Genomic DNA, 17,152 nt, shown 5'->3' on the forward strand with positions numbered 1-17,152 from the left:
AGAACAGATTCTACACTTCAAATATACAATATAATCAATAGAAGACATTCTGTACTAAAAATTCAGTACTTGCTTTGTTATTTTTCAGAAGTCTAATAGCAGAAAGATGGTTATATAGATTAGTTAATTGGAATGAAGCCCTTAATTATTGGAGAAAGAAGTGATAGGTCACGTATATTTAAAAACTAGACAATATCAATTCTCTGTTACCAAAAGTTTCCATGAACTATCAACCATTAGAAATTATCAATTCAAGAAAACCCCACAGTTATACAATCATGTTTTTCTCTTAAAAATAAGGCTATGGACTCTCACAACTTGCATCTCATTAAGTTCTGGTTAGTAGACTAGGATAGAAAAATAAAAAAAGGGAAAAATGTCTGTTTGAGACGTAGATGGCTAAAGAAAACAGAGTGTCTCAGGGAGGAGGATGGGGGAAGAAGAAATGAAATTTTCCTATGTGGTTTCGTTAGCAGATCAGGGGAGCAAAAAGGACAGATGAGTTCCCTGAAGATCAATATGCACTAGAGGATCCCAACTGCCTTGACATAGCTCATTCCCATACAGTTGAACTGTTTGGTAGCTTTCTCCAATTCATCTATGGATCCAGCTGGGCAGTACTCTGCGAGCAATACAATCCTCCATACTCAAACACCAAGCAACATGCAAAACTGCTAAAGGCAACTAGAAAATGTACAAGCTCAAACCTGAGCACAAGGTGACCAAGATCCTCATCATCTCAGGGAACGTTCCCACCACCTGCAAAGGCAGCAAGGAAGGACTGCAACAAACAGCAATGAGGCAGCAAACAAGGCAATTTCAAAGATCATGGCAATGGGTACCAGTGAGAAATGGAAGTCAGTGCAGAAGTGAAATGGAGATTAAGATACATGGATAAGTCAAGTAACCTTCATAGCCTCTGGACAGGAAGAATGTCTCCCTGCTGCTGATGCCACAGGGGTCACAAGCTACTTCCATAGCTATTATTTTCCCATCTACATGAAATCAGCTCTCCAGGATTCAGGTTCATTCACATGACTTTCACCTAATAGCTATTTTAGCTATTCCTCTGGCAAAGTGAATGATGGTACTATCCGCTTTACAAGTATTGCATCCCCACCTGTGACACCTTTGCTGCTCTGGACTGCATTTAACCATGATACTCCCTCGTGCAGGCATTCAACATTTAAATAGAAGTTTTGGAAGAGAAAGGCTTTCAACTTCTTTTACGATATGAGACAGATGCTCCAGCAAATGCTTGTTTTGCAGGCTTACAGGCAGTTCTCTGCATTTGTTGGCTATCTTCAGACACAAAAAGATAGAAATGGCTCAGACTGTTTTTCTTGCAAGTGCCTTTTCTTGCAGCCTTCTCTTCTATGAGCAACAGTTCCAAAGAAATAACAAACTGACATCGGTTCACAGATGTCACTCAGCCAAGTTCCCTCCAGGTGATAAAGGACATCTATGCAGAAATTCCATCTTGAAAAGCTGATGCTTCAGGCCATAGGCTTTACCTCTGCCCACGGTGCAGAGCTTCTGCAGAGCTTCTGCCAGAGCTGTTTTGACAGACTCCAATTGTGGAAAAGAGCTGGGTGTTAGTTCTAGAGAGGTACAGTCCCTGAAACCATAAAGAACTATCATGATCACCTTCTCCAACCTTCCTTGTACACATCCTACCACAACTTTCCCAGACAATGGGGCAATTTTTTTCAGGATGTGACTTTTAAGAGAGCTATCCAAGCCCATTCAAATAACATTAAGTTATAGGCAACCATTTAGGAAATTGCATCTTACCACAGGCCTGAATTTGTCTCGCTTCCACTGACAACTCCTGATCCTTGTTATGTCTTTGTCTATGAGGGCAATCTTTATCTCGCACCAAGTGTCATTCCCATGTGTATCTAGACACAGTGCTAAAGTCACATCTAACCTGCTGGTAAGGATATACACACACACGGCAAGGGCCAAAGATCTGATGGCTTAAGGACTACGCTATGGGAAGACAGAAAGATGTTGGCACACTATCACAGGGGAAAGAAATTCAGCATTGCAAACCTGCATTCAGTTTCTTTAAATAATACTCAATGAAATGTATGCATTGATTCCTGGAGAAGTGTAAAGTTTGAATTGGGAAGAAGTCAGGTCTGTGCTCTGGGGTGGAAGTAGTGTCTAAAGCTGGTAGAAGCTGATTAAAATTTAATAGATCATCAAAAAAGCAAAGGGAAACGAAACTGTTTCTGAACCTGAAATTCCGAGACATTAAATATTTACTAAAACAAGTTCTTTCCTCCAACTCAGAACTGTAAGATCTTTTCTGGGGAGCAAAAACTTTGCAAAACAGTTTTTTTTTTGTTGAAAATCCATTTCAAAAGAGTTTTGATGGAAAAACTCCCTGTCAGTTTTCTTAGCACCCAGTGGGGGAATCTTCATCTTCTGCAAAAGCATGAAAGAGCAGGATCCGCCCCTTTACATAGGGGGGATCATAATTTAGTCTTTTAAGAATTCATGAAAAAGACTTAGGAAGTCTTCAGCACAAAGCCATTCTATGCATAGCAAATGCGCTATGCCCGACTAGCAGTTTTCTTCTGTTCATAAACGGCTCTGCCACACTCCCGACTGCTGGTGCCCCACTCCTCCAAGCTGACCCTGTGCAGCAGAAAGTAGATGCTCTTTACTCCCAGAGTTAGCTGCAAAGCAAAACAACCACAAGAGTGTAATCCTGCTCCTGCTTCCCCTAACAGCCAACTTTGTATGTAAAGCCTTTGGCTATTTTTGTCAACCTGGTATGGGGTGAAGAGAAAGGAAAAAAAAAAATCTAGAAGAGATGAAAATGGGTGCAGAGCACATAAAAGGGACATGAAGACGACACACAAAAAAAGGTGGGAATTCCAAGGGAAAGATTTATTGGAAGTGTGGAAATAAAGAAATTATACCCTCTTCCCCCAAAAAAGAAAAAAAAAGAGAGGAAAAAACTAAAGTAGAAAATGAAGAGGATAGAGGATTGAAGCAAAAATAAGGCAAGAGAAAGACATCAAGGCCAGTATTATAACAAGACAGAATGGATTTTACTCAGATATCTCCTTGTTCTCCAGTGTGAAAAGTCTTGATATAGTATTTAGTAAAGGTATGAATTTCGTGGACAACCAGATGGTACTTCAAACACACGGACATAAAAAAGCAGTAAGTGACCAGCCACAGAGATTACACAATCTTGGGAAAGCTGTCTCACTCAAGGAGCATGATACTGGCAGGTAAAACTAAGAGACGGTGAGTGTATAATAAAAGCTTAAAAAGGCACAAGAGGGGAAAGCACATTCTGTACAAGTATAAGAAGCAATCATGAATGGGACTGCAGCATCAAACTTGTGTTTTAAAGCTTTTTTCTTTTTTTGAGTACAAACATAGACATGTCCCAAAAATATGGCCAAAGATTTAAGATTCTCTAATACAGAGACTTCTGAAAGGGCAAGGGAAAGGCAGAAATATATTTCTGCCTTCTAACAGAAAATACTGAAACGGAAAAGGAAGAAGAATACCAACATTTTAGCTAGCACCACAGGGTGTAAACCAAGAGAGATCTTTATCAGATACTGATACAGAACTCTCGCAGAATTGGAAAATCCAAGAAATCTTTTATAGTAAAAGTGGTTAGACACCCAGAGCTTTGATCATGAGGAACTGGAATTGCTTTGCTAGTATGACAGTGAGAACTAAAAAAAAAAAAAAAAAGGCTTCTCAATTTAAACAAAACAGTAAAACTGTACACCTTATCGTACTGGGTCTGAACCCAGCCAATCCACAACACGTTCAACTAATACTGGCACATTTTACAGTAATCTTAAGATTAGACATATATGTCCAACTAAAGATGAATTTACCTATTAAGGTTCTTCAGTCCATTCATAGTGCTGCTGTGTAATGTCAGACACAATCAACACAATATAACTGTGATGATGCTAGAAATGAATTTTTTGACAAGGACTGCAAGATCAAGCAATAAATAGATGAGCACACTTTAATGATGTGTGATTTATAAAGCTGGAAGCCAGAGATGAATGTGATGCATAATTCTCTTTAAAATACATGTATTATCTGGTGAGATATTCTTACAATGACTTGCAAAAGAGATGCCTTGTAAGGAGACATTTGAACAGTAAGAGGTAAACCGTAGAGCATACAAAACAGGAGGAAGCCCAAGGTATGGAACAAATCATGAGGAATAATAAAATCCTATATAATTAAGCCAATGTTCAGGGACAAACGACGGCTCATAGACAAATATGTCAGCAGTAGGGGGCTGTCTTGGTAGAAGAGCATATGGAGAGAACTGCTTTACTATGGAGCACCCCAGTGCCCGGGATCCTCTCTCATGATAAAGGTTTCAAGACACTTATGGAATACAAATTCATTTTTAAAAAGCTATGTCTCAGTAAGTGTGTAGCACAAGGGTGCACTTGCAAACTCACCCTATTCCATGTATCCCTAAAGGAACCACATTCCTACGCAGATGTAATGCTTCTATATGTTTTTAAGGAGTATACAAGATATACTCAAACCAGGACTCTATGGAGTTACACGGCTGTAATTTAAGTTTCTGTGGTTTGAGAATTAAAAAGATAAACATTTTTTTCGTCCATTTTTTTTCTCAAACTAAAAATTAGGTTAAAATAAATGGGCTGTTTCCAACTTACAGCAGGGACTATTACATACATAAACACAGTTACACACATCAAATTTGAGACTGAATCTCTGACAGACCCCTAGGTCTAGCAGTATAATTCACTATCACTATGATTATACTGTCAGAAGGAAATGAACAGGCACTTCACTTTATTGATGTTATTTAGAAGTTACTCTTGAGAGGGAAAAGAAATGAACAATTATTTGAAAAAGCTATTTTATCTTTAAGTAGCAAAGAATCAAAGATGCTAGCTTTTCATATTTCAATGTAGAATAGCAATAAAACAAACAGGTCAATCTTTTCATCACCTCCTTCAGTTCTACTCAGTTCAGTTTTCTTAGGTTTATCTTAAATAATTTATTGAAGAAGAGCCAAAAAATAAATAATGCCCATGTTAAGCCTCTCATAAAATGCAGCTGCCTAGCATCTCTTTATAACCAAACCAATCTTTACAACCTTTCTCCATCTACTAGAACTGGTAAAAAGTGTTTCCACTCATCCAATTTGAATCAGAAAATGTTGTTTCCACCAGGGTGGCAAGCACCTAAATCAGTAATTTTCAACCTATCCTGGCTGGAGAATTCCTCTAAGGGGTCCTCAAAATGCACTGAAGAACTAAGCCTATTATTGACGAGCTTCAATTCACAGCAAATTCATTAGTAAACTTGTAGGTTTATGAAGCTTGGCATCCACTAACATGGGCAGTGGGTCAGACAGTAGATACAAAGCTGGAAGATTTAATACAGGAAATTTTAAAAGTTGAGGTTTCGACTACATGATCTGGGTTTTCTACTCTAGGTAACAGAAACTGTAGTTCCTAGTAGAATTACCTTCTGAGATACTACATCTAAATGCACTCATGAACAAGCAGGATACCCTGGGTACGGATATGGAATAGGGACCCCTGCTCATCAATATTCAGGATCTGATGAGACTGTGCAGTGGCTGGCCTGTGGCCTATCATCTAGATTTCTTTTCCAGAGAAACCAAAACACTACAGAGTGAAATGAGAGGACAGCTGGGCACAAATGAAGCCGTGGGTCACATCCCACCATGGAATCAAGACACAGCAGAGTAAGCCTGTTCAGACATAACCTGTTACAAAACATTTTGCTGCCTCTTCTTGCAATTGCCATATACTCCCCTACACGGTGCGGTACAATGGAACAGTTGGTTTTAAACCTTACACTTGCAGTTACATCTCTGCCGAGATGACTTTGTGGAAGTTATGAGAATAAAATATGCTACATTTTATATCTCTTGCCTCAGCACCATTCTGCTGCTTACATAGACTGCATTTGGTTCTGAACCACACCAAGATTCTTTCCTTTGCAAGACGCTAAGCAAAAAGCACTGTGACAGTAGTAGACAGTAACATGGTAGGAAGCAGTCCTGCATTAGTAAGGTGACAGATTACATGGACTACTCAGTCTTTTCCATATCTGATTTCTATGAGTCAACAATTGTATTGTTCACTCACTTCCATACCAAAGAAGTCATCAAATGACTAGTACTCAAATGCAACTGATAGGGCAGAAGTGGGGCTTGTCTTGAAATGAATGCTGTTTCTGTGCAGGTTAGCTATGCGGGAGTTATTGGGAAGTGGAGAAGTCACTGGGGCTATCCCTTCATAAAGATCTAACTTTGCATCAGCCTGGCTTGCGGTGTAAGGAGGCAGAGGTCACTTGAGACTCAGTCGTCTCGCATGACAATGCACTATGAGCTCCACCAAACAAGTGCAGCAAAATGATGGGTTCTTTTAGTCCTTTGCTTACATGAGAAAAGTAGGAAGAGTCCTCTTCTCTTACTAGAAAAAGAGATTCTTAAAGTGCCAACACTGAACTAACTGTAGGTTTATCTTCCCTTTTGCTGAAGATGTTCCTCTGCTCTGTGGCATACTGTGAAGGAGGGCAGCACAGAAACATATCTGCATGAATAAGTGAGCTACAATGGAGTTAACACATTAGCCACAGACTGCCACGGGAGTCTGATAACCCAAGCTAACATATACCATTTCAAAGCCAAAATACCAATAGGACTAGAACAAACTATCACTTTATCAAAAGCAAGCCATTCTCCTACGGACAGCATACCAAAAGGTGGTGCGCCAGATTAACAGGCAGCAGTTAGAATCAATGCTCATCTGATACAGATTTGTTTCTGAGGAAGATTTTCTTCTTGCTGTGTCACTTAATGCAGAGATCTGAAGACAACACTTGTATGAATATCACTGCAAACAAATGCTGCAGATAACCAAAGGGCATGCAGAAATCAGCTGCTTTTGCAACCAGTAAGCTTGGAGGATCAATGCGATCTTCAACGAATCAATACTTGACTACTTCGTAAGGAAAGCTGTACTGTACGATTTGATCCAAAGTTCAAGGGACTCCCTGTCTTTCTGCTGACTGCAACGGGCTCTGGAGGAGCTACACAAGCCAGTCGTGAGGTTGAAAGAAGATGTGAGACTCAACAAAGCAAAAAGCACCTGACCTAATGACAAAACTCAGTGCCTCAGTGCTGCAGTGGCTGTTCCAAGCAGACCGGAGACTAAGATTATTTTGTCGCTCTAGTCCTTGTAGGTCAAATTCATCCCTTTTAATCCAGTTAAAGCTAAACCAGTTACCAAACGTCACAAAGTCTCCCCACCACTTGGCATAGCTGAACACATCCACAAGTCTAGCACTGAACCACGGCAGAACTAGCAGGCAGAAGTGTTGCTCCCGAGCAAACAGCAAACGCAGGGGGACAGCTGTCGGCAGTCCTGCTGGCTCTAGCCAGTGTTACAAATCCTTGATTTCAATAAATACAGAGAACCAGATTTTCAAAAACTACTGAAAGTCAGGCCTACGCGTTGGATCCGGAAGCTCCTCTGAGTTCCTAAGGATGGCAGCACACCCCAGCCATGCCTCAATTTCATGATGGATAAGGCTCAGAGATGCACTAATCTCCATCTCCCTCCCCCACCCAGTTGGTTTCTATTAGGAATGAATCCTGGGTGCCTGGAACAGAAAATAATTATGGCAGGCCCTGAAAGCCTGAAATCTCCAACCCTCAATTAATTCACACTTATCCATATGTTAATTCAGTGTGAATGCTGTCAGCACATTTTCCTCATTAGAATTCAACAGAAGTTTAGGAAAACAATTGTTTTGATAAAGGAAAAAATGTAGCTACAGTACTGAATTATGTCTGTGAAGAGAGAAATCTTCAACTTCAGTGTTTAATTTGCACATCAGTAAAAATCTACAGGGGAGCCTAAAGCCAAAACTACTACTAACACATCTTAAAATATGTAAAAGGCAAGAGTAGTCACTGATCACAGAACAAAAATCTGAGTACAAGGGAAGAAACTGTTACCGAACTGAACACACAGAGATCATGCTGGCCACATTGACCACGTCTGTGGAGAGATGCACCTGGTTTTGCAGCGGGATGGCCATGCCCTCCCTCCTCATGCAATCTGGTGCACACATGCTGCACTGGGGGGCCAAAGAGGGAGGGAGGGAAGAACTCACAAGTCATGTCTGACCACATATAAGATTCATGTCTCAAAGATACAGCTGACAGTTGCTGCCACTGTGTATGAGCCATTACAAAAAACGAGGCATCTGCCTCTCATTGAAAATGGGCTGTCATATGCGCAGCACGCGACTTAAAACTTTATGACGGCATGCACTGGAAAAGCAGAATACAGAAAATGCAGAACTGCCTGACTCACATATGCTGGTGGTCCAAAATACTTAGGATGCAATTTACTTCAAATAGTAATCATATCCATTCAGTGAGACACTCTGACGCACCCCAGAATTCAAACCAAATGTTACAAACCCTTGAATACTAAAGGTTTGATTTTTACTCACATAGGATCAAGGCGTACAGTTGCAGTTAACATCCCTCCCTAGCCCCAAGCACATGACAGGTGCCCAAGTTAGAAGCGGTCAGCCTAGGTTACTTCAAATAAGAGCTGGAGAGAGGGAAGTTCTCACCTTGAATCACCTTCTGGAAAGCTCGCTTACTGTATCTATTCAGAGCTCAGAGGAAGTGTTAGGTCATACGCTACAATAGGTAGTAAGTACACTTCTAATTAATACTAAGTTATTAAATGCAGACACAGTGGCTAGAGCTTTTTCAAATCTAAATAACAACTAATTTGTTCCAAATGAGACAAAATGCCAATCAGAAACCCTAGCCAACATTATGGATTATTATTCTGGAAGAAAAAGAACATCCTGTGTATTATTAGAGTACATTTCTTCCAGAAATGTTGATTTAGGAGAATAAAAAGTACCTGAAACAGAAATTCTAGATGCTTTTTTTCCCCTCTCTGGTTAAAACCTATTTAGGCAAAAAGCAAACGGAGTTGGACTCACAGCTCCTTACCATACTTCAAGCCAATAAAAATAAAGATGCCGGTTTGCAAAGGCTGTAGCAGATGATGTAAAAGCTAAGCGTGTCCTAGCACAAGAACCACAGAGCTCTGCATTCCCTGTGAACACAGATGTTCACAACTCTGCCTCACTCTTCCGGATGTGCAAGCAGTGACCTAAGTACAAGCTCCCTGAAAGCAAAAGCTTTCAGTACGGTGACTGAACTGGTTCAAATTGCACACTTTGTCTGTTCCGTCTGGTGCATTATAAATAAATCCTGGAAAGTTTTGTTTGAGGTTTTCTGCAACAAGTTTTGATATAACACCCCTCTGGTTTTGACTTGGGGGCTGGCAGTGTTACCAACCCTCCTTCAAATTCAGCAATGGTATCTTGCTACAGTTCCCTATAGATTTTAAAATGAGGAGGCACCAAGTTAGCAAAGGGTCATTGGCATGCACTGTAGCAGAAAACAGGAAATATAATTAAACATACAGCTGTGAGGTAAGATCTTTGGCAGGAGAAAGAGAGCGCTTTGCAAAGAAAGTCACAAGGGCAAAGCACCATGAAGTAGCACAGTCACATCAAGAGGGAGAATGAAGCGCAGGGGTAGAGTTGAAGAAATGAGAGTGGGGGTGAGAGAAGCAGAAAAAAAAGCAGAGATATAAAAATGAGAGTAAGAGAAAGAAGGTAAAGCATAGAGAAGAAAGTACATAAGGAAAAATATCTCTCTTAGGAGTCATAGTTCTTTAGTAAGGGCAGGGACCATGCTGTTATGCAACAGGATATACTTTTCTTCATAGAAGAGTTTATTTGAGCTTATATGAAACGTCAAAAAAAAAATCTGTGGGAGGGAAGAAAAAAAAAAAAAAGAGTAACATCATATTTCTTTTGACTTTGAAATTGCTTTTTAGGTCATATTTCACCCTCCCCTCCCACCCCCCAAGTATTTTCCAGGATGGAATTTTCTTCTTCCCACTCCAGGATTTGGCGTGGGCAGAGCACCACAGATGCTGCTGAACTCACAAACCAAGAACCTGATTCATTCTTCGCTTGAATCTTGTGCTATCATTTAGACTGGGACCAAGCAAACGTCAAAGGCTGCAAGTCCAAAAGATAATTTTACACAGCTTGTACATTCACTTTGTCTCAGCCTAATGGTGGTACGAGAGGAAAAGTAAAGATAAATTCAGTTCTGAAACTCTGCTAGTTTGTCAAATATTTAAGAATCATTATTTTTCCTCCTGTTCCAGCAGACTTACGCTCTAAAACTCCTCTGAGTTTTGACTGTACACAGAGGGCAGGTTTTCTCTAAGGTAAGACCAACAACCATTTCTCAACTCGGCAGAACAAAAAAATCCTGAAAACGAAGACAGCCTCATACGATCAATCAGCAAAGCCCTTCAGTCTCACTGACAGTGTTCTACAAGTCTGGATTATTTTCTGCAAGTTTCTTTTCATTTCAGCTTCTGGTACTGTATAATCACACTGCTGGGTATCAATTCAGTACTCAGAAAGGATTCTCAGAATAAACTGTAAGGAGTCATATGACATAAAAGAAGCTGCCCCCAAGATAAGTGATACAGTGTTCATATTTTTGAAAGCTGAGACCACTTTCCTAAGAAAGAGTCCCTGCTTACTTCATTTTAGGCTTTAAAACAAACAAAAGCTCTAACATTTTAAAAGGTTACACACATTTTTTACTCCCACTGTTTCTTAATAAAACATCATTTGTGTGGGAAACCAGCTTAGTGCATACTTTAAAAACAGGCAAACCATTAATTGATCCAACATGTTGGCAGTTCTAGAGAAACTCACTAGACAAGAACAAGCGATGCATCTTAAGTTTTGAAACAGCCTGAGCTTTACTTCAAGGGTGCATAAGTATGCCAAGCTCCTACTACTTTATACTGCTTAGTATATAATCTGTGATACTTAAAGTACCAAGAAGTATAATCTGAACAGCTACCAAACCATGTCCAGGTTATAAAGTGCAGTTTTAAGAAGCTCAAGAGGTTATGAGTTGCTTGTCTCACAAAACCAATGGAAAATACTAACCTCCCCCCCCCCAACTTCCACCTTCCAGTTCTACCAAAGAACCATCGATCTGCCCAAATAAATGGTTAATCTCTTAAAAAGGCTACACACAAGAGGTTCCAAAGGCGCTACTTTTGCATCAGCAGTATTATAGCATTATAGTTAGGCAACAAACTGTTTTTCAGCACATCCATGCTAACTAGTTCACTGTGGAAATTTAAAATGCCATTAGAATAACATCCTGTTTTGCAGCCTTTCTGTGTTTCAATTTACCCCTAACTTTGCTAAGATTCAAGTGGCATGAAACAGCTGGGCATGATTAGTTACTGGATGCAAACCAAACTGAGATTTCACAATAGGTAGCATTTTAGTCTCCATGGCATAGGTTGCTGGTATAAAAGACCAACGACCCCTGGCAGAAACCACCACCCCTAAACATAAACCTGGTGATCTGTTTTTAAAACAACATTATTTCAGATCAAACAATGTTACAAAAATAGCGGGTTTTGTTGGCCATAACACCAGGCTTGGACTGTTTCTGATGACTGGGTTTCTGCTAGGTGACAAGCACATGTGGGGACCCAAGCACCCATGTGCCAACACTGCAAGCACAAACTCCATCAGAGCGTTCACCTGGCAGAGTGAAACTCCCCACACACACACCCAAGCCCAGTCCTGGACAAAATATCTCATGTTCTCAGATACTGGGCATTCCGGCTCAATCGCACAGCTTTTACACTATCACAGGCAAGATAGGGGACACCGTGTTCCCTACTTTATTGCACCTCCCGATAAGCCGGCACCATAAACACTAAGCTTCTCGTCTTCTGAAGGTCTCTGTCACACCCGATCCTCACGGCACCTGCCAGAGGATCCTCAGGACACACCACCACATCGGTGCCCCGCAGTGGGCTCAGGGTCCCATCCATTCCTCCGACTAAACCCAAACTTCACCTCTCCCAAACTTTCCACCCCTGGCACGCCAGGGCGCACCGCTCCCAGCAGCACAGCCGTCCTTCGCCGTGCCAGCACGGAGCGGTGCCCCGCGGCCCCCGCCATGAGCACCCACCGCCCCGCGAGGCCCGCAGCCCACCCTGCTCCTCGCCGGGGGGTGCGAGGCCACCTTCACCCCCTCCCCCCAGCAGCTGCCACCGCACGGCTGCGGGACAGCCGCGTGGGCTGCCGCACGGAGGGACACGGGGCCGGCCCGGCGGGCAGGGTGGCGGGGCTCACCTGCGTGGGGCATGGTGATGGTCTCGTTGGCGTTGCTGGAGCCCACGTTGTAGATGACCACGGCGGAGGCGTTCTGGGCGGCGGCGTGGCGGATCTTGTCCTTGTAGGTGCAGTTGCCCCGCGGGATGAGGGCCACCCAGCTCTTGCCCGGCGCCGGGGCGTTAAAGCGGGTGCCGGGGTCGCAGGCGTAGCGGTCGGTGGGCGAGGCGGAGAGGGCCACCTGCCCGCGGGCGTCCTGCTTGGGCGACTGCTCGCCGTACCGCCCGCACTCGCTCTTCTCGCTGCGGAGCTCGGCGCTGCCGGCCGCCGGGTCGGCGTAGGTGATGTTGACGAAGGCCGTGTACCACTCCTCCTTCTCGGCCACGGTGAAGTCCAGGCACAGCAGATGCACGAAACAAAAGGACAGCAGCCATGTTGAGAGAGCCAGGCTGCGGCACGCTTGGATCACGGACATTGCCATCTTCATCTGCCGGGCCCCCCCGCCCGGCCGGCCCGCCCCCGCCGCCTGCCTGTGTGTGTCTGTGTGCGTGGCGCGCCCCGAGCAGCGGCTCTGCGCGGGGCGGCGCTGCTCCCGCCGGGCTGGGGGGAGGGGGCCCTCCCCTCTGCAGCCCGCTGCCTAATTCATGCCGGGCCGTTTGATTTCCTCGGGCTGGCCCCGTCTCCGCCCTCCCCTCGCCCTCCCCGCCGCCTTGCTTCCTCCTGCCCCTCTCCCCCCCTCCCTCGCCCTTGTCCGCACAGCTGCCTCCCCCGCCGCTGGCAGCCCGGCCGGCCGCAAGGCGCGCAGGCGGGGGGATTCCCACAGGCGCAAACGCGCGGCGCCGCTCCCGCTGCAGGCCCGGCCCCTGCGGACGCCCGGCGCGGCCCGCCGGCGGGGCTGCGCTCCCCGGGGTGCGGGGCGGCGGGGGGCGCCGTGTGCGGGAGGAGCGGCTGCCGCAGCGGCGCGTCAGCGCCACCTGCCGGCAGCGCGGGGCCGCCAGGGCGGCCCGGGGGCTGCCTCCCGCGGGGGGGGGGAGCGGTGCCCCGAGGCAGGGGGGAGGGGGGGAGCGGAGCCCCGGGAGGTGGGGGGAGCGGAGCCCCGGGGGGCTCTGCAAGCGGCCGGTCGCACCTCCGGTTCGCGGTTTTAACCTTGACTTTATTTTTCTTTTCTCTTTTTCTCTGCTGCAGGATAAGTTACATTGCAAATGGCAATGGTGTAACGTCATTATGCCCCGTTGCTCAGAGGAATAATCGCTTGTATAGCAGGTGTTACAGTACAAACCCCATACGTTTCTTACTGCACGTTTACCAAAATCGGGCATGCAACGGGCAGGAACACAGAGAACCCCGACGGTGAGACCCCAGAGCCGCTCCCCGGACATATTCAAACTCCATAGGCACAGACAGAAAAGAATACTTTAGTTCCGGCTCAGTGAAAGCCCAGATCTGGGGAATTTTAATGTAGAAAACGCCCCAAAAGAACGTGGCCAAGACTCAAATGCCTTTCAAAAGGGTCAAAACACAACTGACTCTATCCTAGTGCAAGTAGCAAAAAGTCTAATTCTCCATAACTATGTTCAGCAACAGAAGGATGTCTCAAAAGATTAATAGATATTGCCTATTTTAGCCCCCTCATGATTAAAATAATCTGCTAGGAATACCATTCCCTTTCATTTAGATGAGATGCCCAGGTATGTCATTAGTGTCAGTTTGCTGGTTTCCAGTTTATGGTCATTGCTGCACTGACCTAAGCAAACAGATGACAGCCTTAACCGTATTTTACACACACGCGCACGTGCTGCTTTGAAAGTTATTTCCCCAGATTGAAAGCAGTGAGTTTTGGAGAAAAAATGTACAGGTGAATAGGGGAATAAAATCAAGACGTTTACTGAGAAATATGGTGAGTTGCCAAAAAGTCTACAATCAAGAAAGAGGATAACTTTCCTTGAAAGCCCAATTCCTGGAGAAGACAGAAACTGAGAAAAAAAAATCACCATGTAGAACTAACATTGAGAGATGAAAGTAGATGGCAATCAACATTAATTAGAAAGTGTTGAGACTTCATAAGGGAAGCAAAAGTTGTAAGAGGAAAATCCATGCCTGGCAGGGCTATGGGCAATAAAGCATTTGTATATTTGGAAGACTAAGAAGTATTATTAGAAGAGAAGGCAAAAAATTTATAAATTATTATTTATAATAAAGTTATAAACATAATTAAAAACAATAAAAATTATAAATACTTCAGGTTTATATTTGGAAAGAAAGTGAGGATGTGTTTGCCAGATTATTGACTCAAAAAAGAAAGATTAAGAAGGACCTCCTAAGAACATACAAAACCCAGCAGACCCGGAAAAATGGCACACATGGAATCCTAAGAGTGGGCAGGAGGGCGGGGAGAATAACCAGCTCTCTGGCAGAACTCCAAGCAAATCCTGGCATAACAGGAAAATCTTGAAAGATTCAGTGTTCAGTTTTCTGGTAAGATCCAGAAAAACTAATTATGGTGACAAGGTAGTTACAGGCTGGTTAGCCTAACGTTAACCAACCCCAAGAAAAACAGAAGAGAAAAAAATGCAATGTACGGATAAAATTTTGGGGGTTGTTTTTTTTCTCTGGGAACTGGCCTGCCAAGCAGACACGATTCATGTTATTGTGAGGAAATTATCAGTGTGGTTAGTAATATTACACAGCCATAGCCATTACAGGGTTTTGAAAAGTGTTATTCAATGATACATGACATTCTCATTACACATGTAACCTACCGAAGCCCAGGTAAGAAAAGCTTAGTTGAAACAGAACGTGTTTTAATAGAGCCCAATGCAAAAACATGACTCCAGGAGACCAAAACTGCCAGCCGCTCTGCACTCCGGAGCAGAACTGAGCAGTGGGTGATTTTTTTCTGCCCACAGGCAAGGAATTGTGCTATATTCCTAGGCAAAAGGGGCCTAAAGAGGATGCAGCTACCCTCAGATATTTCAGAGGAGTAACAGGAGTAGGGAACATGCTCTGCGTGAAGCATCAGCGAGACAGAGAGTGGGAAACTGTCCAGTTTTGGTACCTGCATTTTAAAAGGGTATTGAAATACTAGAGCAGGTTAAGAAAGGAACCCTAAAAATAATCTGAAGTAATTCCTCTCCTGGCAGAGATTTTGGGTGCCCAATCTATTCAGCTTTTCAAGAAAAGAGACGATATGATTACATTGTGTAAGTACCATCACAGGGATATAACAGCAGGTATTTAAGCTCTTTAAGCTAGTGGATAAAGGCATAATAAGAACCAAAGTTTAAACTAGACCGTGCAACTTGGAGCAGAAGTAGCTGATTAAACAGGGATTGTCCTTTGGAGAAAATTCAGAAGTAAGACTGCCCTGGGAAGTGAAAGACAATTACTCTTACATTCAAATTAAACAAAAAATACCGCTGGAAAGCATGCTTTATTTAAGTGCAAGATATGAAATTCTTCACCATTAGTTTATAATCCAGTGGTTACTTCTCACCTTAAAAGTACTCCTGAATAAAAATAACTCAATAAAAACAAAGAATATTTGATTTCCTTTGGCGCTGAAAGCTGAACTACAATGAACTAGGTCAATGCTTTGACTTATAACCACCCAGTTTGGTATAATAGTTGATGGTGGTTCTTCCCATATTATTTGTTTCTGTTCACAGGACCATCTGAGGTTCTCCCTTTGCCTGGCTCCCCAGAGCACTGTTCCGGTCCTGGCATACCACCGTACTTTCAATGAACATCCAAGAAGCTGTAAATATGTTTCCTCTCAAGCCAGCAAGACATTTGCCACCCCCTTACCCTAGCCCATGCTCTCTCTTTCAAAAAAACCCAAACCCTGTGACTTTTATCCCACTCCAGCCTCCACAGAAGCATCCAAGGCACTCATCCAGCATGACCACACATCACCTTACCTGCATTACAGTGAAAAGCACAATCTCCACTTTGATATGCTATTGAAAATTCAAATTTACAGTGTCTGTAGCATTGGGGTGAGGGGTGTATCTCTGAATTTTGGATCTTATATATGTCTTCCATAACCTTTTCCATGTTTCTGAAGTGAGGGTAATTCCAGCTGAACTATACCTTGTAGAAAGTTACAAGACCACCATATTCAAACTTGAGTGTGTGAAATGTGGTCAGTAAGTAGAAGAGAAGTGGCATGTGGGGAACTCCAGTTCCAGATTCTTCATATACAGACACTCAGAAGCTGGATTTAGGTAACAGCTGATAATGAGCAAATGACACACTGAAATTCACTACATGACTACCTCTCGTATGTGCTGCACTACTTTGTTAGGTTGCCCTTTCACAAGGTAAAATTCATCAGTTTATACCTTTTTGGTTTAAAAGGTAACTTATGCTTAGCGTTTGCTGGATTGTGTCTGTACCCAAAATTTCAAATGATCTCAGAGTGAATGGCTACAAATTGCTTCAGTTAAAGATGAGCAATCTCCTCCAGGTCGCTAAGCTCCTCTTTTATGGAATCTCATGGTGTTTTGTGGACCTCTGTCTCAGCCTGTTGGGACACTCATTGCTAAGAGGTAAAATGGCAAATGTTTAAAAGCTAGGCTTTAAAAAGACTAGGCTGCCTAAATTCTCCTGAAGTAGGGATTTACCTGGAAGTTAAGAATTTTAATCCATAAGAATACTGAAGATGACATTGTGGGGTATTGAAACGGCCTAAATTAGATCTATTGGCTCCCTTTACCACTCATGGTAGCAAGCAATTCAAAGCATGCAAACTGGATGCCTTATTATATATAGGACATGGAAACACCCAAAGGTCAGTGATCCTGTGTTCAGCTGGGCATAGGCAAAAGCAAACCGATGGAAAATACACACCACGGGGTAT

At 43.3% G+C, this 17,152-nt stretch overlaps 1 protein-coding gene across 1 annotated transcript in view; it reads right to left on the minus strand.

Annotated features, from left to right (window-relative positions):
• Nucleotides 1-12,963, minus strand: part of RNF150 (ring finger protein 150) — a 128,189-nt gene extending 115,226 nt beyond the window's left edge. Inside the window, exon 1 of the mRNA XM_040581300.1 lies at nt 12,316-12,963. Coding sequence (XP_040437234.1) covers nt 12,316-12,781 — 466 coding nt within the window. The 5' untranslated portion in view covers nt 12,782-12,963. The remainder of the gene's footprint in view (nt 1-12,315) is intronic.
• Nucleotides 12,964-17,152: the final 4,189 nt, after the last annotated feature.

The sequence above is a fragment of the Falco naumanni genome, chromosome 1 (genome assembly GCF_017639655.2).
Source record: "Falco naumanni isolate bFalNau1 chromosome 1, bFalNau1.pat, whole genome shotgun sequence".
Lineage (NCBI taxonomy): Eukaryota > Metazoa > Chordata > Aves > Falconiformes > Falconidae > Falco > Falco naumanni.